The sequence below is a fragment of the Lemur catta genome, chromosome 1 (genome assembly GCF_020740605.2).
Source record: "Lemur catta isolate mLemCat1 chromosome 1, mLemCat1.pri, whole genome shotgun sequence".
NCBI lineage: Eukaryota > Metazoa > Chordata > Mammalia > Primates > Lemuridae > Lemur > Lemur catta.
In genome coordinates, this window is record NC_059128.1 from 278,890,612 (window position 1) to 278,913,406 (window position 22,795).

Consider the following 22,795-nt stretch of genomic DNA (forward strand, 5'->3'; position numbering starts at 1 on the left):
GAAGAATATGTTGAGAGCCTCAAGAATTTGGTTATGTATAGTTCATAGATAGAGATTGAATTTATATTTTCTTTCCTGGTAGTCCATGCCAGAGTTAAAGACCAATCAGTTTTAGGGTAAAAATTATTAGAAAATGATGTATTTGGAGTAAACATAATTTAATTTTGAGTCAGTTATTATTTTTATAAAATAAAACTATCCAACTTTAATGTTCATCCATCCATCCATCTATCCATATACACCCCAAATTGAGTACCAGTTTGTTCCATGTCTAGGGCTTTACTTGATACCGTAGCAGTATCTGAATTGGAAAGGTAGTTCTTCAGAAATGGAATCTGGAATATAGGTAATGATTTCCGGACACAGGCAATTCCTAATTTAAAAATAATTTGCACATTTAAATCCCTGTCTCTGAGGTTCTCTTCCAGTGAAGTGTCTGCTGTTGCTATTTGGAGTATAGATTTGGAGCTTTTAAAGAACCTGGGAATTCAAAAATACAAGGAGAAATCTAAGTGAAAAGCAGAAATATTTTGGGCAGTATATATAGACTCAAATCTCTATTTTGACCCACTTGCCTCAAAATGTTTTCCTTCAAACTACTGGAGAGGTGGTTTTGTTTTTGTTTTTGTTTTTTTTTTTAATAATTTTGCAACACTACTCGGCATTCTACCAGTAAGAGGTTTATTTGGGCTAACTAGCATTCGTTTTGGAAATTGCAAATAACAATGTGAATTATTTCAGTCTGGTCAATTTCTTCCTGTCACCTAACTGAAATGAATGAACTACACTGAGGCAGTAGGAGCTTTGGATAGTAATTTAGGAATGTAGAATTACTTAGAGAAAAGGATTATTAAGCAGGGTGATTGGGATGCCATAATATAAAATTTAGGGAATTACAGGTACCAGAAATTAAGAGAGTGCTAACAAAGGAAAACAACGTATTTTAGAATTTGTTTAGAGGGTCTAGAGTTGGGTGTCTGTATTTCTTCTGCAGGGTCCCTTGTGTCCTTCACCAGTAATATCTTTTGGAATCAATAGTTTCTTTTGACTTGCATGGGGATTTGGCCAACACAGTGAACATTGTTTCATTTGGAATATTCATGGGATTCCACAGAATCAATTCAGAAAATAAATTTTTGACTCAACCTATACTTATTTTTGCCTCATCTGCTGTTATCTATCATGTGTTCTCACTGAGGTTACTCAGTTGTCACTGAGGTTACCTTTACTTTCCCATACATCATTGTAGAACTTGCTGGTCAGTCATGAAATACCAATGGAAGCAATAATTAGGTAGTACTGTAATAGAATTGCAATAAATCTTCTCAGAAAAAGATACTAGAAAAAAAAAAAAAGAATTGCAGTGAACTAAGAGAAGCTGCTTGGAGAGCAAAAGACAGCTTGTAGACTTCGGGAGCAGTTGTAGTAAGTGTCTCCGAATCTAATTTACAAATAATGTTGGTAAATTAACATGTTATGTTTCGTATAAAGTAACTTCATTACCTATGCCTTGATAGTAAATCACTTTAAAAAGTGAATTCACATGCATATTGATTTGTGAATTGATGAAGATTACAAAGTTTTTCCCCAGATGAATTCTATAGAATAGTGGAATATTCAGGTTTATTTGAACCTAGAAATGCCTGAAATTTTCAATGATAGTAGGCACATTTTAAAACTGTTTTTCTTCTCCCAGACAACTGAATATATTTTATGTATAGTTGATTTGATTAATGAAGACTAAGGAAAATTATTTTCAAGTAAGCTTAAATGTTAGAAAACTAATTTTGCAAATTTGAAGTAATTTTACCTATATGTTTTGGGGATTGTAGTTACATTAGATATTCCTCAATTAGGGGTAATTGTTTTGCATCATTATCTCTTATCATAATCTGTTTTTCTTCACACAGTGTTATAGTTTTGCCGCTGGACTCTTCCCTCCCTTCCCCCACCCCATCAGGATGATATGAGACTTGAAAGAAGACGATGCATACAGGTGACTCAAGTTTTGAAATACAGTAAAAATATGGCTAAGAGAATGTGTGGGAATTGATGGTTTGTTTTGAATGGGAGAACCTTCTGATAAACAGCAAGTAGTAGGGGGAATTTTAGATCAGTAATGCAAAGATAGTTGAGATATTTATTAAACTTGACTTTGGGACTCAGTTTGATAATTATTGATTTGTAGTGGTAATATAAATACAGTGTAGTAATTGCTAGTATTTGAGCTTTTCAAGAGTTGGACAATACTTTGGTGGGAAGAGAAATATTTGTTAATAAGTCAAATAAAATAGTCACTTTTATGGTTGAATGCATGTCTCCCCCAGATCCCTATTAGAATATAGCAAATCTTTTATGAGAGTAGATGTTAATAGGATATCTTTAATGAGACTCTGACAAGTATATTATATCCATATGTATGATTCCTTAAAAAAATATGGTCTGAGATTTTTTTTTGTTCCCTTCCTTCCTACATCTCTGCCAACCCTCTTTTTCTTTCCTTCTCTCTTTCCTTTTCATCCTTTTGCCATTTGTATCTATAAGTAGTAGTGTGAAGTCATTTCTGAAAGAAAGTTTTGATTGCTTTATAATTAATTGAGATGATCTTTTTCATACATGGAAAACTGGAGGCTTTTCCATATGTGGCTATGCTCAAACTCTTGAAAATGTAGTATCCAGCTAATGGATAAAGTGTTACTATCTTTTAAACTTGTATGTTCTAAATCAGGTAGATTGTGAGGCATTTTGTTGAACCAAGTGACTTTTATCGTATACTCTGTCAGAGATAGTCTTACTTGATTATATTTATAAATTAATGTTTGAAAATGTGATTGTTGACCGGAGAAGAAGTAATTATATAAATTTTGAATGGATATCTAATTACATTATTGATATAGTTTTGTGATTGATCTTTTTGTGATCTGCATTTTCTAAAGGAAAAATTATGGTTTTTCTTTTTACTTTAGAGTGGCAGTTTTAAAAATACTGTTTCAGGTGTACCATTTTGTATGAAGAAATGTGCTTAAAAGTATTTGTAAATTAAATTATAGATCCTATAATACTTTACACATTCATTTGGAACTTGTTATTTGTAAGACCGATGGTAATTCTTTTGTACGTCAAAGGTGATTGAGTAGTCTTCTCCATAACGCGTCTCATTTTCACGCATGCCCACAGGCGTGCCCGTGTATGTTTGCCTGTACATACATATTAGAGGTACGCCAGGTACACATTCTGGCTGAGTGGCTGATTGTTAAAACCAACATAATACTGAGGCTGAATATCACCATGATAAAAAAACAAATAGGAATATTTACAGAAACATTTTTAGGATCTTATGAACAGTTTTTGTTGTCGAGTTTTGTAAGTTTGACCTTTGGATGCAGAACAGTTTCTCAGCATCGTGAGCTCCCAGATGGCTCCTGGGACACCATGCTGCTCATTGGCTATACCAAGTAGATGCTCAGTTTCCACTGAGGTCAGTAAAGGTACAAAGTATTTTTTGGTATCTTATAGATTTATCTATGAATACCACTGATTTTGGAGATTTTCTCATGAAATTTTGGAGTTGCAGAGTTGCTGTTTATCCTCACAAGATATGGAGGGTTCCCAAATATCTCTTTTTCTTGGAAGGCTTATGGCTTCAATGGATTAAATAACTAAAGAGTAAATACAGTTTACAAAAGTTATCTAGTTAATTTTATGAATGCTAACTAGAACACACATTCTATGCATTATATTTATAATAAAGTCTAGTCTCTTATTTGCCTTTGTATTCTTTAAAAATTATCAATGTTTATAGGCTTACAAAGAAAAAAGTAACCCAAGAAAGAAGATGTAGCTCTCTGTGTATTAGCTGTTGATGTATTTCCCTTTCTAACAATTTGAAAGTTAATGATCATTTTTGAACATAAAATTAACAGCTTTCACAATCATTAATACAGTTGTTTGCTTTTGTATTACTGTGCACACATTTATTATATTTCAACTGATAGAATTTTAACACATAAAAACTCATCAATTTTTCACTGAAAGTTATTTCTAGAATGCTTATGCACATTTGAAAGCAACTGTTCTGCTTTCCCCAGGCCTTGTTTTTCCCCCCAGGCAATGTTTGTGGTACTGACTTTGTTATGTTGGTTGCATGTGATGGTCACGTATTCCCTCATCCCGTTCCATGAATGAGGCACAAATTCAGGGAGGCTGCAAAAGGATGTTGAAGTAGGCACTGGCTGATTGGCCTTTCAAAGTGAAAGCGTAATAATAGATTTTTATGACAACTGTGAAGTGATAGATACGTTAATTGGCTTGATTGTGATAATCATTTCACATTGGACATGTATATCAAAAAATCATGGTGTACACCTTAAATATATAGAATTTTTATTTCCCAGTGACATCTCAGTAAACCTGGCGGGTAATAGGAAAAAAAAAGATTTTTAGTGAACACCAATCCAAAGGCAAATTTTCACATATCTCTAGTACATGTATATATATATATATAGGTGTTCCTGTACTTGTTTGAGTGTCTTGCATATTTTTAAATATACGGTGTGTCCCAAAAGTCTCCATACAAAGGTAAAATTTTGTAATGAATATTTTGTGAATACAAGTACATTTAGCCACAATTCCCCATTTCCTTTATGTATGGTGACTTTTGGGGCACCCTGTAGTTAGAAAACAAGGTAAATTTGGATTTTCTTTGGATTTTTGGAATAAAAATCATTTGTGAACAAACATTTACTTGGATAGCATTTGCTTTGTATAAGGTACTATAGTAAGTGCTCTACCTACAAGGATCCCTGTGCTTAGGGATCAAGGAACAAGTTGGAGGAGGGGGTGGATATGTAAACAAATAAATGATGCCGTGGAAGTTTATGATAAATTTTTAAGCCTTACCTATTGAATTCAAGGCATGTAGAATGAAAATAGAGAAACACTCTTCTGAGTAATAGCGTTCACAGTAATGGCTTTAGCTGGCACCTGTATGCCAGTGTTAAAAATCTGTGTCCCATTCTTCTCACCTGAGCTCCAGACTGAAGTATTATAACTGCTACCTGATGTCTCTCCTGCATGTCCTCCCTCCCCTCCCATTCAGTCCTCTTAGTGATGAGTGACACCATTCTACCCAAGCAAACTATCCTTTGGGGAACCTGGGAGCTACTCTTTACCCCCCTGAATCAATAAGTAACCAAATTCAGTTTATTTAGGATATAGAATCACTTCTGTGATTAGGTTTGGAAAAAACACTGCCTCAGAGATAACCGTGAACATTAATATAAAGGCTCTTATATAAAGAAATAAATTTATTTTTTATATAAAGAAAATAAATGCTGCTTAAGCTAGCATTCTTCAATTTATTTGATTAAGGGACCTCACCTCGTTTTTATTTTTGATTTATATCCATTAATATCCTATAGAACATTATTTGGGAAAATTTGGATATGGTAGTTGTATATGTCAATCTGGATAATACCATTCTTTATTTTGTTGAAGTGAGCTTCTTTAACGACTAAAAATTTTTTAACAGCAGTAATACAGTAGTCACTTTAAAATGTGAAATAGTTCTAGAGGCATACAGAACTATACCTTTTTGAAGATAAATAACCATAGAAATTTATTTTAAAATGTACCAATTTGTTCATTTTATCTTTGTCATAATTCATACATATAAATATATTAAGTGCTTAAAACCATTTGCAGCAGAGTTTTTAATTTTAGATTCTCTAACTCATTTTAAAATGTGAATTTTGTAGGGGAAAATTTTTATACTTTCAGTGATCACAGAAATGTGTGTTCTGTGTGTTCATTACAGAACAGTTAGATTTCAATGATCACAGAAAGGGGGCATATTTATTACAGAAAAATTAGAAATCAGATCCGTAAATTACCAAAAAAAAAAACCCCAAAACAGTTTCTTTAATCCCATTGTATGCCGGGTACATTGGTAGAATCAAAAAGTATGTACATTTTAATATTTTGGTACCTCCTGCCAGTTTGCCTCCCTGTGGAGTTGTTCTTCATGTGGTCATGTGTGTCTGGTCTTTTCTGCATGTGTTTCCCCTTCTCTAGCTCTCATTCTCATCTTAGCCAGTGGAGTTTGATTTTGCTCTTATTGATTTGGTGATTTTTTTTTTTGGTAAATTATAAATCTAGTGGATTTACTTTTGCTCTCATATTTTTACTTTTTCTCCCTGTTTAAAAAATCTGGAAATTTATTAAAATGTGGATAAGTACAAGGAAACATACCCAGAGTTATACTGTCAACTGCACTGTGGTACATTCCCTTCATTTTATTTTTGTATGCCATTTTTAATTAATTGAGATCAGCCTGAATAGCCCTTCAGGATGATATGCTTGGGTAAAATTTGTTTTATATTCATATTGAGTAACATTATAAACATTTCCCTGTGTCATCAGAAAGTGATCTGCTATCACTTTGAACTTGGCACACATCTAGAACGTTGAGAACTATAACAGTTTTTGAGGATGAACTACTTTAGACATTTGTTTGAAAGTATTCTTATTTGAGCCTTTCATAGTATGCTTATTTTCTAGTTAAGTTAGATATTTCTTATTTTTTTTTTTTTTATTTCAGCTCATCATGGGGGTACAAAAGCTCAGGTTATATACATTGTCCATGTCCCGCCCATCCCCCTGAGTCAGAGCCTCAAGCGAGTCCATTCTCCAGACTAGATACCTCTTATTCTTGGGCATTAAATTGTTTCTGTGCATAAATGTTTGGCTGTATGTTAAATTATTTTTCTTACAATTGATTGCTAGGAGTGTAACAGGTGAGTTATAGGGCTTGAAAAATATTAAGCTATTTGGTAATATGTACCAGTTTGTACTCAATAGTGTTACAATAATATCTCTTTAATATATTCTTGTCAGCATTGAGTATTACAGTTAAAAATAAATCTCTAATTCAACAGGCAAAAAGAATCTTTTATTCTGAGTAATATAAAAGTGGTAATGTTTACTCTGGAGGAAAAAGTTTAAGGGCTTTAGAAATGCATAAAGTAAAAAGTGACAGGCACCGCCCTTTTCTTAATAGTTTGGTGGGTATTCTCCGAGGATTATTTCTTTCTAGCAAATGGTTTTGTTTAATGCTTTAATGGCATTTGCACATGTTTATAGGTTTTATGTCCTAGCTAGTCTGATAGTTCCTGAAGGTCGAGGGTTATGGTTATCTTCTCTGTATGCCCTATGTCTGTGTAGCAGGATTTCTGGGACACATGAAGAGCTCAACAAATACTTGCACAAGGAACAATTTTTGCCATCCTACTAATGCCTAAAATTAAATACCTTAATCTTTATGGTTGCTTTAATAAATTTTTTTCATATGGTTTTAGAAGTTCCTTATTATTTTATATTCCTTTTTATATTTCATAGTTTTATCATTTAAGTTTCTAATTTCTAAGTGGAAACAATGATTACAGTATGCTTGTGTATTATATAAGAGAATATTTAATACTTATAGAAAAGATGATGGGAAACCTGAGGGTAATCACATTGTAAAGTTCAGTTTCTTAGACTGTAGTGCCTTCATTCAAAATTCAGATAGAAGCGAATAGATTTATATTCATTATCTTAGATTTTAGGGATGCTTTTTAAGTGTATCTCTGAAAGAATGTCTATGTTCTAGGAAGATGACAATGGGGCATGGTTTTTTAAATTCCCCAATTTTCTCTAAAAACAGGGCAACTTGGTTGGCAAAACCATAAAACTCACAGGCAACATCTGCAAGCCTAGGTGAACAGTGTCCCTGCAGAACCAAAAACAAGTGGGTGGGAGCAAATCTCTGATGATTACAAGACCTGTGTGGTGTCAGCATCTGTGCAGATGGAAGCAAGAGGGTGTCTGATGGTCCTGAGTATAGGAGAACCTCAGGATAGCTAACAGACGCAGTGGGAAGTGTGGCAAGCAAGTCTGAGAATAGCAGCTGAAGCTAAAGAGATGGTTTTGAGTTCCATGGAGAACACCGTTCTGAAGGAGTTAGAGCCATCTAATCCCTATGAATTCTCAAAACTAACCAGTTTAAGTTACCTTCTCAGTCAAAGGCCTGCACTAAGGAAACACTGCTGGGTGTACAATCCAAATTAAACAGGATGGAGACAATGGGGGCAAAGGAAAAATGTCAGATGAAGGTGGAAGAAAAAAAGCGTAGGAGATCTTATGCATGAGTCTGCATTTTGGTATCTTTCATGAAAATAGAAGTAAACTCTTCAAGAAGTCTGAAAAGCTACTCCAGTTTCCCAAAAGTTTTTTATTTTACATAAAAATGAACAACAGACAAGGATCATAGTCAAATTCTCCACAGTTTTTATAAAAGGAAAATAAGGAGCAGAATAATAGTACTGCAGACAGTGAAAGCATGCAAATGTCCAGAAAACAAATTAAACTGTAACCTAATGTTTGAGAGCAAACCTAGAGAAATTTAGCAAATGGTACAAATATGAAAGAGCAAAATAAATCTGAATAAGGAAAACTTCTAAAAGTGATGCTACCATGGGAAAGAATAAAAGAAGAAAATTATTTTAAAAAAAAATGAAGCCTAAACATGAGAATTAAAAAAAATCAATAGAAAAATTCTTCAGAGAAATAGAATAGCAGAAAATAGTTTTAACCAAAGAGAAGTGAAGAAAAACAGATTAAGAAGCATTCTAGAGAAATTGACAGTTATTAAAATAGGCAAAGAAGTTTCAACATACAAATAATAAGTCTCTCTGAAGAACCAAAGCAATGAAACTTAACAAATACTAAGAATTAAAACTCAAGAAAATTTCCTGAAATTAAAAAGATTTACCACTACATTTTGAAAGGGCACGTTGTATACCCGGATAAGTTGATTCAGAAATGACCAACATGTAGACACATTCTGTGAAAAATTACTGGACTTTAAAGAAGAAAATTCACTGAGTATCAACATAAAAAGACCCAAGTCATTAAGGGGAAGAACATTAGATTACTATCTGATTTTGATAGCAGTGCTTTATGCCAGAAATAATAGAGTAACACCTTATATATTCAAGGAAAACAGATGAGAGCCAAGAGTTTTATATCCAGCTAGATTGACTTTAAAGTGTAAACATAGCAGAAAAATTGTTAAGAACACAAGAAAGAATTTTGGGAACTAGTGTTTCTGTGAGCACTTCGTAAGGAATCTACCAGAGAACAAACTTAGTCAACCAAAAGGACATTGATATAAGAGGTGCATTAAATATATACTTGTGGAACTTAAACTAAATGAGGTTATGGATGAGTGTCGTATGTAATAGCTGTATTCTCTGCAATGAAGATACAGTATAAGTAACAAAAGTAGAATAAAGTTGCTGATTGCTTTATAGTTATTAACTGGGAGTAAAAGGAATTTTCTTCAAAGCAGATGCTTGGGGGAAAGGAAAGAGAGTGGGAGAAAGGTTATTAACTAAATTTCAGTGTTGTTCCTAAATAGAGGAATCAATAAGTCATACTCCTCTCTTAGACACATAATGAAAAAAAAAAAAAAGGAGAGAGAATAGGGGTGTGATATAAAGGCATTAATGTAAAGGTAACCATGAGAACAAAAATACAAAGCTCTAAATCTCAGTTTCTTCATGGAGAATAATCAGAGTAATAATAATGATGCTTCATAATATGTGTAACTCCAAGTACATGGCTAGGATATGCCCAGTAGATGTGCTCTATTTTTATTAATATTTTATCTCTTTTCATAATTGTTACCATACTATTTGTGCAAGTTTTGAACTTGCATTTTCTTAAATTTTCCATTTATTTGAGAAACAGGTATGTCTTCTCAAATTACATGTTAATGTCTCATTTTATTTTTTATGCCTGTGTTATCAGGCTTATATTCAAGTTCAAATTCATCTTTCATGTACATAATTTAATATTTGTATTGAGTGACTTTTATTTATTAGACATTGGAACTATGTTGGTTTTTCTACTTATCTGAGACTACTTTGTATCCTGTGATTTGGACTGTGGATTTATTCAGAAAAGATTTGCTGGAACAGGGTTGATATTGGGAAAAACATGTGTTGGGGGTGAAGGGTTTCTGGAACAAAGTTAGTTGAAAAGTTTGTTTTTCATACTGATGCACTTTAAATGATTCTATAGCATCCATTTTTGTATGCATATAGTAGAAAAATGTTTTGTTACGCAAATTTATTGTTGAAAGATATCTGAAATACTTAAGTCCCCCATGTACCCAATAAGTAAAACACATTTGTAGATTTTCTCTCTTTGAGGGCAAGGACTTTTTCTTGCTTCTTACCTTTTTAATAAGTGATGTGTGTATGTGTGTGTGTAAAACTGCCTTGAAACATAATTTACATACCATAAAATTGACCCATATTACAAGTTAGTTTGAGTTTTTGAGTTTGTATTGAATTCATATAGTTGCACAGCTATCACCACCACAGTCTAGCTTAGATTTTTTTAAATTAAAAATACTTATATTTCAGATAGAACTTCTATAAAGAAGAAAATAAAAATCACCACTACTCGTAACATTTAGAGAATATCATTGTAATTTTTTGGTGTATGTATTGCCTGTTACTTTATATACATGTGGCACCTTCAAACAATATTTATAAAACAAAATTGGCATCATATTTTACTTACTGTTTAGTCTTTTTTAAATTTGGGCATTTCTGCATATTAATATTTTATAGCATTTTTAATGATTAATTAGTATTTTACAAATGAATTAATGTTTAACCTGTTCCCCATTTTTGCTAATTAGTTTATAAATAATGTTTAAGTGTACATTATTGTGTCAGTCTTTGTGTTTATCTTTGATTTATTGCGTGGGTCCAATTCCTAGATGTTGGAATTGTTAAATTAAAGGATATGTACATTTTAAAGACTTCTGATACACATTTTCAAATATCTTTTTTTTTTTTTTTTTTTTTTTTTTTTAAAGACACAAGGTCTTGTCTTGTCACCCTGGCTGGAGTGCAGTGGGTAGTCATAGCTCACCGTAGCCTCAGACTCCTGGGCTCAAGCGATCATCCCACCTCAGCCTCCTGAGTAGCTGGGACTACAAGCACTCCACTATGGCTAATTTTTCTTATTTTTTTGTAGAGATGGGTCTTACTATGTTGCCAGGCTGGTCTTGAACTCCTGGCCTGAAACTCCTGGCCTCAAGTGATCCTCTTACCTCAGCCTCCCAAAGTGTTGGGATTACAGGCATGTGCCACCATGCCTGGCCTCAAATATCTTTTTAAAGTATAATTTATGCTTCTACCAGCTACACATCAAAATTTTTTATGCCCCAGAATCCTAGGTATTTAAAAATGTTTGCCAATTTGATAGACAAAACATAATTCAGTATTTTAATATACGTCTGTTTGTGTATTAGTGAGATTGAGTATATTTTATTTGGTTTGTTACTGATATGCTCTTTTGTGAGTTTCCTTTTAATATTATGTTGTTGATATTTCTCTTGGGTTTTAATTTTTTTTTAAATATATGAGAGTTCCTCATTGAACCCTTAGTATATGCCAAAAACTATTCTAAATGATTTACATGTATTAACTCATTTACTCTGGATAACTCTGAGATATAAGTGCCATGATTGACACAGCCAGAGGTTAGGTAGCCTGCCCCAGCTCACACAGCTAGTAAGGGATGCAGCTAGGATACAAACCCAGGCCTGTGACTCCCTGCTCTTAACTGTTGTGTTTTGTTATACTTATTGCTGATATATTTTCCAGTTTACATTTGTCTTTTAATTTTGTTCGTAGTATTATTTTATATAGGGGCTTTAACTATTTTATGCAGGGACTGGGTTTTATTCATTAGTGTAAATCTTGGAACGTAATAGAGTCTCTATCTGTTGAACAAATGAAAATAAACCCATTATCAATCTGTTGATGGTGATGACCTTTTGTTTAGTGTAATATAGTTCCCCTTCTAAAGGGATTCCCAAGGGCTTTATAAATACTCTTTGGTTTTGATAAGATACAATAAGCTTATCAGTATTAGCTTTTCTAGAAAGTCTATGGAAGTAATCACTGCTTTCAAAAGGAACATGTGTTCTTAAGCAAAGAGTTGAGAAGAATGTATGTATTGACAGTGATTCGAATTGTAGATTGAAGTGAAATGAAATATTCATTTGGTTCTAGCAATAATAGAATTAATAAATAATTTATTTTTGTATTTTTAGAAAATCGATAGATTTGACCATTGTCTAAAAAGTTTTGAATAAATTTGGGCTTAGCTTAAGAATTTTTTAATATGAAAAATAAAACTAAGAAACCTAATGAAAAAGTTATCATTGCTTAAGGGGTGTGGGCAGTGTAGATGAACTCTTCAAAAGGTGTAATTTAAAATTTTACTTTTCTCTAAGTATTCTTTCTTCCTTTTCCTTTGGTGGTTGACATCAAGTTACTTAGTGGTACCTCTTTAATTCTGGGCTTGTGTATCCCTTATTTTAGTCTTTTAAGAAAGTGTAGAGATCCATATTATAAATGTATGTATATTAGAAACACAGATAAGTATATTTTACAAAGCATCCACAAAATATGCTACATAGAGTTAAGTACTCAAACAGCAGAGTTTACACCTCAAAATGTAAATATTTATCTTGTTAACAAAAACCCAGATCTGCTTTGTATAAAGTTAACAAAAGTTTAAAAAGGTTTTGAGTGCTTGTTATTTCTGTAACCTACTGGTTACAACTAGCTTTTTCTTCAGGCCATTCTCAGCTGAGATGTTAAATTCAGACTTGTATATTAAGTATTAATCACTTCATTTACATTCGTATGTTAATAAAATTTAGTCCGTTCTGGAAGTTAAAAAATGAAACATCAGTTTTCCTTTTCCTCATTCCCACTCCTAGGGGTAACTCCTTTTAATCTCGTCAATTTTTAAATTCTTCTCTTGGTTATGTCCACTTTCAATACATTAATATGTTTATAGCTTTATTTTATCATTTAAAAAGTTATTGACCTCTCAGAAAGATGAAACCAAATAGCTCTCTGTACTACCTCTTCTACCAATTTCTCTTATTCTTCTTTTAAGGTTTTTCTGTTGATTATTATTAAAATTTTATAAAATTGATTTAAACCTCTTTATTGACCCATCAGTTTAGGCATTTTCTCTTAACTTCCCAAGATAGGAAATGAAAGCTTTAGTGCCTTTCACATTTATGTCTACCTCATAGCCTTTACCTACCAGACAATTACTTTTACATAGTATGTACACCTACACAATTTTCTTTTTTAACTTAATTGAATTCTATGTTTTTGTCTTAAAATCTTCTGAAAATTGAAAACAGAAAACAATACTGGGAAAACACATGGTGTATTGGGACCCATGGAGAGGGAGATGTATTATACTACTGTGTCACTAAGTTTGTTCCAGTCATGGGAGAAATGTTAACATGGGGATTGAGGTGTAGCACATTTTAAAAGATGATCTAATTGTATGATACTCGTTCACCTTTCACTAGGAAAGCTTTTTTTGTTTTTATATTTACTCTCAGATGCATGATAGTTGTTTATGATGCTTGCCACCTTTGTTTCATGCTTGGCTTATTAAAATAATATTTTAATAACTATAAAATACCTGTGAACACCCATTGCCCAACTCAAAAGCCAGAACTTCCTCTGTCGTCATCTGCTTCTCTCCCAAGCGAGAGTACCGAGTGCATATTTGGTGTTTGTGGGTGAGGCTTGTGGACTGATAGGCTTCAGTTTAGTGAGTGCGTTACGGCGTCCTCAGCAGGAAAATTCTATTCCTTTTGTTGCCAGGTTCAGGAGGCCCCATTGAGCAATATGGACCTGAGCTATTGTCTGTCTAGTCCTTAGGTGGCTTGGTGTCCTTACAGACATTTCTTTGGCCTCCATCTGGAGGTGACTGTTTACCTGTGTTTGAGTGATGGGGACTCAGTATGTTGACTGTGCAGTAGGTACTTCTTCAGAGCTGTTGGTGGTGGCCAATGCTGCAGCAGATAGTTGTCTGGTAAATCAAGCCAACCTCTGTCCTTCTTTCTACTCCGGTTTTCCTTTCTCACCTAGAATGGCACCTGCCACTTCTGCTGTGGTTCCTGGTCTCAGCTTTCAGCTCTAGATCTTTTTGACATTCCTTAAATTATTGGTCTGATCCCATTTGCCTTTTATGTTGTAGAAAACTGTCAATCTTTGGTTCACTGGTATATCTCCATTCTCTGCTTTAATTGGTTTTATTTTGTGATTCTTTACTGCTATTTCAGTGGATAGTGTGGAGGATATGAGCAAATGTGTTTATCTAGTGTTCTAGATTTTCTTGTTAGAAGCATCCTCCTCTGCCAGCTCATGAAAACCAAGCTTCTGGGTATGCTGTTGGCTCCTTCTCTTGCTGTTAGTTTTCAAGGATTTTTTTCAAGCACTATTTCAGTTATGGCTATCCTTGGTTCTCTATTTACTGAGGAATTGCAGTGATGTGCATTAAGAACTAGGTGGCCTTCCTGGCCTCAGTACACATTTCCTGCTATCCAGCTATAGTATGTTACTTCAAGCTGCTCACTGGAGTTGCCACTGTATTGAAAGTCAACACCTGTACTTCATTCCCTGCTTTTGTGAGTTTTGGTTTGGGCTCTGAGTTTAGAAGCAATATTTTCCTCTGTCCTTGGCCTGTTCCACATGTTTTACCCGTTACTTCCTATGGACAGACACAAGGCCTTTCCTTATTACCTGGGTTTCAGCTGCTTTGAGGATGACCACTTATCCCTTTCAGACACTTGGCACCTAAGGCTCTTGAGAGTGAATTTTTCATATTTTTCCTTTTTTTATGTTAGACCAAATATACCCCCTAAAATTGTTAAATCTGTCCACTTGTTTTCATATGACATAGAAATTAACAAGAAAATAATGCAGTTTGTATAGATGAAGTTGCTTAAGAAAGATGACAACTGTTACTGTACTATTTTATTGCCTTGATAAGTACAGTACAAAAAAGGTTCTTTTTACCCTCAAAGTTAAATTGCAAGAATCTTTTTGTTTTGGCGCAGGATACTATCTATTATGATACCTTACAGCTGAATAAAAGCTTACCTAGTCAGCTTTTATATTTTCATGATACCTGGATGAGGGAACAAAAGTATATTTAATATACAACAGTGAATATTCATAATGTTTTAGGTGCCTTTTTTTATTTTGGGAGCAGAGGGACAAAGAGGCAGTATTCCCCAAGCACGAACTAGTTGATCCAGAAGTGTAACTAACAGTCCAATATTTAAAAATTTATGTCTATAATCCAGATTTAAGTAACAGTTTACCTTCTAGCTTTATAAGCAGGTTTATGAGAAATAGAGGGAAAAAAGCATCAGGATTGCTCTTAAATTGGAGAACACAAATATCTACTGGGCTTAATCTTTTGTAAAAGATGTCCAACAAAACAGTATGATGACAGCCTCACTTTTTAGAATGAGGTATTAAGAACTTAAGGTAGTTGCTCCGAGTTTTTTGAATATTTTTGCAAATTAGATGACTTTATAAAAGGAAAATGTTTTTTTTATCTACTTGCCATTTTTCAAAACTATAAAGCTACATTGTATTTCTTCCTTAAATACAAAATTGTGGTATGGTATGATTTGTCATTTGAGATAATCTTGGATATTATTACTGGACTAGTAACAGTTATGCATTGAGAGGACAGAAGCTATTTCTGTATCTCAAGCATCATTAACTACAGATGAAAAGTTACCAGTTATTCTACATATATTTCTTACAGGGAGAACATGTAATTAGCATACTGTATTTTTAAAAAGTTAATGATTAATTGTATACTTAGAAAACTTATTTTCTTTACTAGGAATTCTAAAAATATATTTTATGTAATGAATATTCTAATTTAGTGAGTTAACTAGTTTTATACATTTTATATGTTTAATTTCTGATTCTAAAAGTAGTACTTACTGATGCTTTCCTAAACTCCACAATTTAAGTAACTTTAAAAAGGATTTATGCTAAGCTAAACATTTAAATTCGGGATGTTTTATCCCAGAGCATCTGTCACCAGGCAGATGATGTTTCTTTGTGTCTGTAGACCCCAAAAGAAAGTAGGAGTGCCAGAGTTTTAATTTTTTTCCCCTTCTAGGATGGGAAAGTTTTTTGATATGAAGAATGTTTAAGAGGTGGATCAGGAACAGTCCTTGTTGACATGGGAAATGCCCTGTTTACTGCTGTAGATTGGAGGACAAGGCTGGGTTAAGATTGCTTTATCAATGTGGAGGGAATAAGAACCTGGGAGAACTAACCAAAATGTTAAAGATGGGTGGATAATGTTATGAGTGAAATTGGCTTTAAAACTTTTCTATTTCTCCTCTTTCCTTTATCCTTCTGAATTAAAAGAGGCTCGGGAGGGTTGTACATAGTTCAAAAACACACCCAATGATATCAGAAGTTTAAAGTACTGAGATGAGTCTTTCAGGGAATGGATTAAATAATTTGGGTTAAAGAGAGTGATTTTCAAACCTGTCTTAAGCCTTGGCTAGTAGATGTTGTAGATGATAGCATGGGGAATGATTCTGAGCTAATTTTACCTTTAAATATATTTTCATACAGACAAGAAACCAAGAGACTTATTGATACGTGACTGATAACATTGATTACTTATAGATACTATTAAAAGATTGTTTGGGAGGGCTTTAATTTTTATCTTTAAGATCTTTATCTTATGCACAGTTTCTAAAAATGTAGTTTCTTTGCTTGTAGAATGAAAGGTTAATATTAGATGATCTTTAAGTTTCCTTACAGCTTTAGAGGTCAGTTATTGATCTCTCTTCCCCTTTAGAAGCTTTTTCAGTCTATGTTTCGTATAACTTTAAGGGGTTTCATCAAGAATTCTTGAATTGAGAGAACATGGGAAGAAATTAAGGGACAACTGTGGCTGATGGGTGTTTGGAGATGGTGGAAAAGTGGTAAGGGGTAAGATTAGTGTTAGGGATAGGACCAACGTTGTCTTCTCTTGGAATCTGATGGTTGAAATATGTGCTGTCTTAATGCAGTGTATTTTATTTACACATGGTAGAAGTTTTTCTGGAGACATTTACAGACATTCTCTGTGGAAAAATATATTGAAAAATCACTAACTTCTCCATGGTGTGGAATGAATCTACTCCATATAGAAGGAGATAATTGCAAGGATAGGTGGGACAAGTTGATCTATTTTAAAATAAAATTGTATCTTTTATAAGGCACAAATGGGAACTTTGTCTCCTTGACATATTTCAAAGTATTTCTCTGAATATGTAAGATTAAAGAAACTCTCTACCAGTCAGAATTGTCAGAACACTGATGTTCTTTAAAACTATCTCTGTAGCTGTTTGTATGTACTGACAGAGTTGGAGTTTTTTTTAATGTTTTATTCATTATTAGAAATTTTGCATATGACTATGTCTTTATATTATGATTACATCTTAGTTGAACTTGGTTTCCAAATAAGAGTGTTATATACTTGGTCCCACTCTGCATATTTTTAGCCCTATAGGTTAATACTTAAATTTGGGTTTTATTATTTTAAAATTACTTTTGAAATTAATATATATTAAAATGTATGATAATAAACAAAATGTTATTTTTTTCAAACTGAGAAAGCTTGAGAGTTCAGGGAGCTGTGCTGTTATGCACACCTCTTCAGTCTTTCCATTATAGAATAAAAATGCTTCACAGAATTTCTCTAAAATGTAATGTTTGAGAATCTATTTTAATGTATAGAAAGACATTTACATAATGGTTTTGAGTAGGTGGGGAAAAGTTGAAATGTTGATGGCAGCATCTTTTAGAAACACTCACATGTCTATATAGTAAAAAGTTAAAATTACAACAAATGCACTACTTTAACTGTATTCTGTGTGTATTACCTTTGGATTGCCTTTGGAGTGAAAAGTAGCATGTTTCTCGTCCTTTATAGTTGTTGTTAATTTTGTTATAAACCTGAAAGTGTTAACAGCAACTTGAAAATGTGACAAAGCTCAATTTCATTTCTTGTTTATTGCTTGTTTTCCTATTGGACAATTGGAAGTAGCTCTGCCCTGGCAACTAAAATAGGCTATTTGCATAACCTAGTTTGATTGGCTAGCATTCTGACTAACAGTTCCAATCATATGGTGTCGGTTTAGTGGTAGGCTATGCTAATTAGCCGCTGTTGCTGGGGTTCAGGATGGTTTCTGTGTGCTGTTCTGCTGCATTGTGTTGCCTGGTGAGAGACTTTGATAAATGAGCGTTTAATGATCTGCAGCAGTTCCCACTCACTGCGGGCAGGCGGATTTTAGAACAGAAGTGGAAATAAGGATTTAATTGCTCTGTTAAATACCTGTAACCAAAATATGTGTATTAAATTATAGAAATTAAGTTTTGTGAGATCTTTATCTAATTAAATACCTTATAACAAAAGGAAAATACTTTAGTTTTATCTCTTAAATATAACTCAGGTAACAGCACTATGCACAGGTTTTTTAAAACTCTGTTCATTTCATTTTTCCAGATTAGAAATAGTACCGTTGCAATAAGTAGTATATTTGATTTTTCTCATGACGGTGACCTTTTATAAAGATACATGTTTGTATTTAATAAAATGGTGCAAGCTTTTGGGCAGAATTTATCTTGTACTGCCCATGTAATCTAGGAAATAGGAGCTTGAACTTGAATCCCCTGTTATTCAATTTGAAGATCATTCACTACCTCTTGCTATCATTACCTTTCTTATTTAAGTCAGATATTTTAACTGTTGCCTGTACTGTTATCTTTGGTTTACATTGTCTTTATTGGGCTGTTAGGTGGGAGGTTCTGTAGGAAAAAGAACCTTTATGTTCTTTTTTCAAGGAACATAAGAAGTGGAGAATAAACACGTGTGAAGTTAGATAAAAATGCAAGATAACTATGCAGAAAAGTGACACAGTGATTTATCTGGAAGGGTATAGGTAAAAAAATTTCACTATGCGTTTTGATGAGAGGGACGTGGGAAAGGCTTAAAAAGGAAGTCCTTAGAACTTGTGTTAGGTTTTAAATATGACTTAGGATTCAAATAGCCGGAGAGTAATAAGGAAGAACATTTTAGGGTGAGGGATACATGAGCCAAGGTGTATTTGTTTCTGGTATTATTCAGTTATCAGACATAGGTGGGTCACAATGATCAAGACCTCCAGTGTTTTGGATGTTTCAGTGCCCAAGTTTCCAAGCAGGCTGGTGTCATCCCCTTAACACAAGAGCTGGTATCTTACTGTTCCAGCTAGGATTGTCTTTGGCTTTCCTTCCCTTGGTTTTGTGTTAAGCAGTGCTCTTTGCACCTGTTGGTTAAAGCGTAGGGACTCCTTTACCTTATCTTATCCCTCCTTTCGGCCCTAAACCATTTAAACGCAGGCACCAAAAATATTCCATGTGAATTTAGATGTTTGCATTAAATTTTCTAAAAAGTTTACCTCTTTAATTGGTCTGTCCTTTATTTAAGAGCCTAGTAAAATTAGATAGATAAGCTAATTGAACAATCTTACAGACTAGCCAAGAATGAAAACAAGAATTAAAACTTAATATTTGATTACTGTACTTTCCTGGGCATATATACTGAAGATGTATTCTAAAATAAGTTTACAGAGTGCTTTATTCAACCATCAAGGAGGCATAGACTCAGAGAATTTATAATTTAACAGGTGGATGACATGTGTCCTTACATAACTATATTACATGCCTAGAGTATCCGTGCTGCAAGAGAGATTCAGAAGAGGGAGTGATTTTCGCATCAGGACTAGGAAGAGTCTTGGTAAAAGTGTTATTTCACGTGGTCTGGAGGAGTGGGCAGTACGTTAACAGGTGATACTGTAAGGCTGCAGCGTGTGGAAGATGCTATTTGGAGACCTGTTTAGAAAATTTAGTTTACTAAGGGAGATTATGTTTTTGAGGCCCTTCAGGGGTGGATAACGTAGGCTCTGAAGTTTTTCTTGTAAAAAGTGGGGAATTTTTGAATTCTTTACAGCAGGTTTTCACAATGTATTTTTAAAAACACATGCCCTCTGTGAATGTTTGCAAGTTTCAAAATAGACATGTCTTTGCTTTTTAAAATACGATATTGAATAATTCCAAGGTGTTTGATGTAAGCAACTGGAAGGTTTGAATTGCTATCTCCTGAGATGGGATATGTTGTAAGAGAAGCAGATTTTGGTGGGGTGGCATGGGGAGTGTATCTGTAAAAGGTCAGGTTTTGAATGGGTTAATACTTTTAAGAACAGCTTTATTGTGTTATAATGGGCATATAATAAACTTCACATTATTAAAATGCAGTTTGATGAATTTTGACAGGTATTACCTGTGAAACTGTCACCACAATTAGGTAATGAGCCCATCCATTCCCCAAGTTTTCTTGTCCTTTTTTGTAATTGTGCCGGGGCCGCCCCCACCCCAAGCCCTTAGGTAACTACTGATCATTGTTTTGTCAGGATTCATTACTTCACTTTTTCTGGAATTTTATATAGACAGATTATATAATATGTTCTCCTTTTTTGTGTGTTGTTTTCACTCAGTGTAGTTTTTTTTGAGGGTCATCTGTGTTGTATTATGCATCAATAGTTCATTCCTTTTATTGCTGAGTAGTGTTTCATTGAGTGGATATACCACCATTAATTCATTTACTTGTTGAAGGACATTTGGGTCATTTTTGTCTGTTACAAAATAAAGTTGCTGTGAAGAATATACTTTTTTGTATAGATACATGTTTTTGTTTCTTTTTGTTTGCTAGCAGTGGAATGACTCTATCATATGGTGGGTGTATGCTTAACTTTTTAAGAAACTGCAAAACGGTGTTCCAAAGTGGTTGTGCCATTTTACATTGCCATCAGCACTTTAGGAGAGTTTTACTTCATTTACCTCTTACCATATTTGATGGTCAGTCTTTTTAATTTTAGCCATTCTTACACCTGTGTAGCGATATCTCATTGTGTTTCCCAGTGCCTAAAGATGTTGAGCATCTTTGCATATGCTTATTTGCCCTCTGTATGTCATATTTGGTGAAGTGATTGTTCAGATTTTTTTGGTTGTTATTGAGCTTTGAGAGTTTCTTATATACTTTGGGTAAAAGTCCTTTATCAGGTATATTATTAATATTTGCAAAGATTTTTCCCTAGTCCGTAGCATTTCATTCTCTTAAAAATGTCTTGAAGATCAGGTGTTTTAAATTTTTATGAAGTCTAATTTATCAATGTGTTATTTTATGAAACACGCTTTTGGAGAATTTTTGCCTAATTGTCCTGTAATCAAAAAGTTTTCCTCGTATGTCTTTTTCCCCCTAGATTTTATAGTTTTAGGTTTTTCATTTAAGTCTGTGATATATTTGTAGTTAATATTTGTAAATAGTGTGCTGCAAAGTGTAGGTCAAGGGTCACTTTTTTTGCAAATGGATATCTAGTTACTGTAGAACCATTTGTTGAAAGGACTGTCTTTTCTCCAATGAATTGCCTTTATACCTTTGTTGAAAATCAATCTTCCTTGTGTGTGAAGGTCTGTGTACTTTCTGTTCTGTTAATTTATTTGTCTGTCTTGATGCCAATACCATATTGTCTTGATTATTGTAGCTTTATATAACAAGTGTTGCAATCAGGTAGTGTGAATTCTACAACTTCCCTCTTTTTCAAAGTTTTTATGACTACTGTAGGTCCTTTGCATATGAATTTTCAAATGAGTTTGTTAATTTCTTCAAAGAAAGTCTGCTAGGTCATTGGGTTGGTGTTAAATCTGTAGATAATTTTGGGAAGAATTGATATTTTAACAATACTGATTCTTCAGACCTGTGCACATGGTATGTATCTCCATTTATTTAGCTTTTTCTTTAATTTTTAAATTTTCAGTGTACAAATCTTTTTATATATTTTGTCAGATTTATACGTAAGAATTTCATATTTTTGATACTATTATAAGTGATCTTTAAATTTCACTTTCTAATTGTAGTTACAGTGCTAGTACATAGAAATACAATTGATTTTCATATATTGCTCTTATATTCTGCAAAGTTGGTAAAAATCACAAACTCTAATGGCTTGTTGGTAGAGTCTGTCATATTTCTCCAGTCATGTTGCCTGTGATGAGAGATAATTTTGCTTTCTTTCCAGTTTGATTGCCTTGTGTGTATTTTCTTTTCTTGCCTTACTACATTGGCTCCAATCTCCATGGAATATGGAATATATATAGAACACAGAATACAATGTTGAATAAAAGTGGTAAAATAGGACATCCTGTCTTGTTCCTCATTTTAGAGGGGGAAACAGTTTTTCACCATTCAGTATGATGTTAGCTGTTGAGTTTTTTGTCAGTGTCCTTTATCAGATTGAAGAATGTTCCTTCTGTTCCTACTTTAATGAAAGTTTTTTTTTTTAAATCAAGAATGGATATTTGTCAAATGTTTTTTTGTTTGCATCTACTGAGATTACCACGTGGTTTTTCTTTTTTAGTTAATTTGATGAATTACATTGATTGCTTTCTCAATGTTAAACTGATACTGTATTTCTGAAGTAAAGGCCACTTGGTTACAATATATTGTCCCTTTTTTTTCAATTGTTGGATTTAATTTATTACAATTTTGTTTAGACTTTTTGCCTCTTATATTCATGAAGGATACTGGCATTTTATTGATTTTTTGCTTTATTGATATCTACTCTGGATGTTTCTTTGTTCTGTTAACTTTGGATTCCATTTGTTCTTTTTCTGGTTTATTAAGGTAAGGAGCAGAAACCATTGATTTGTGAACTTTTTCGAATAGAGGTGTTTAGTACTATAACTTTTTCCCTAAGTATTGCTTTATCTGTTTCAAATATTTTGAT

At 33.4% G+C, this 22,795-nt stretch overlaps 1 protein-coding gene across 1 annotated transcript in view; it reads left to right on the forward strand.

The window, feature by feature from the left end:
* The window catches only part of DYRK1A (dual specificity tyrosine phosphorylation regulated kinase 1A), a 119,398-nt gene that overhangs the window by 46,352 nt on the left and 50,251 nt on the right, over positions 1 to 22,795 (forward strand). The window contains exon 2 of the mRNA XM_045525750.1: positions 1,911 to 1,996. Coding sequence (XP_045381706.1) covers positions 1,987 to 1,996 — 10 coding nt within the window. The 5' untranslated portion in view covers positions 1,911 to 1,986. The remainder of the gene's footprint in view (positions 1 to 1,910; positions 1,997 to 22,795) is intronic.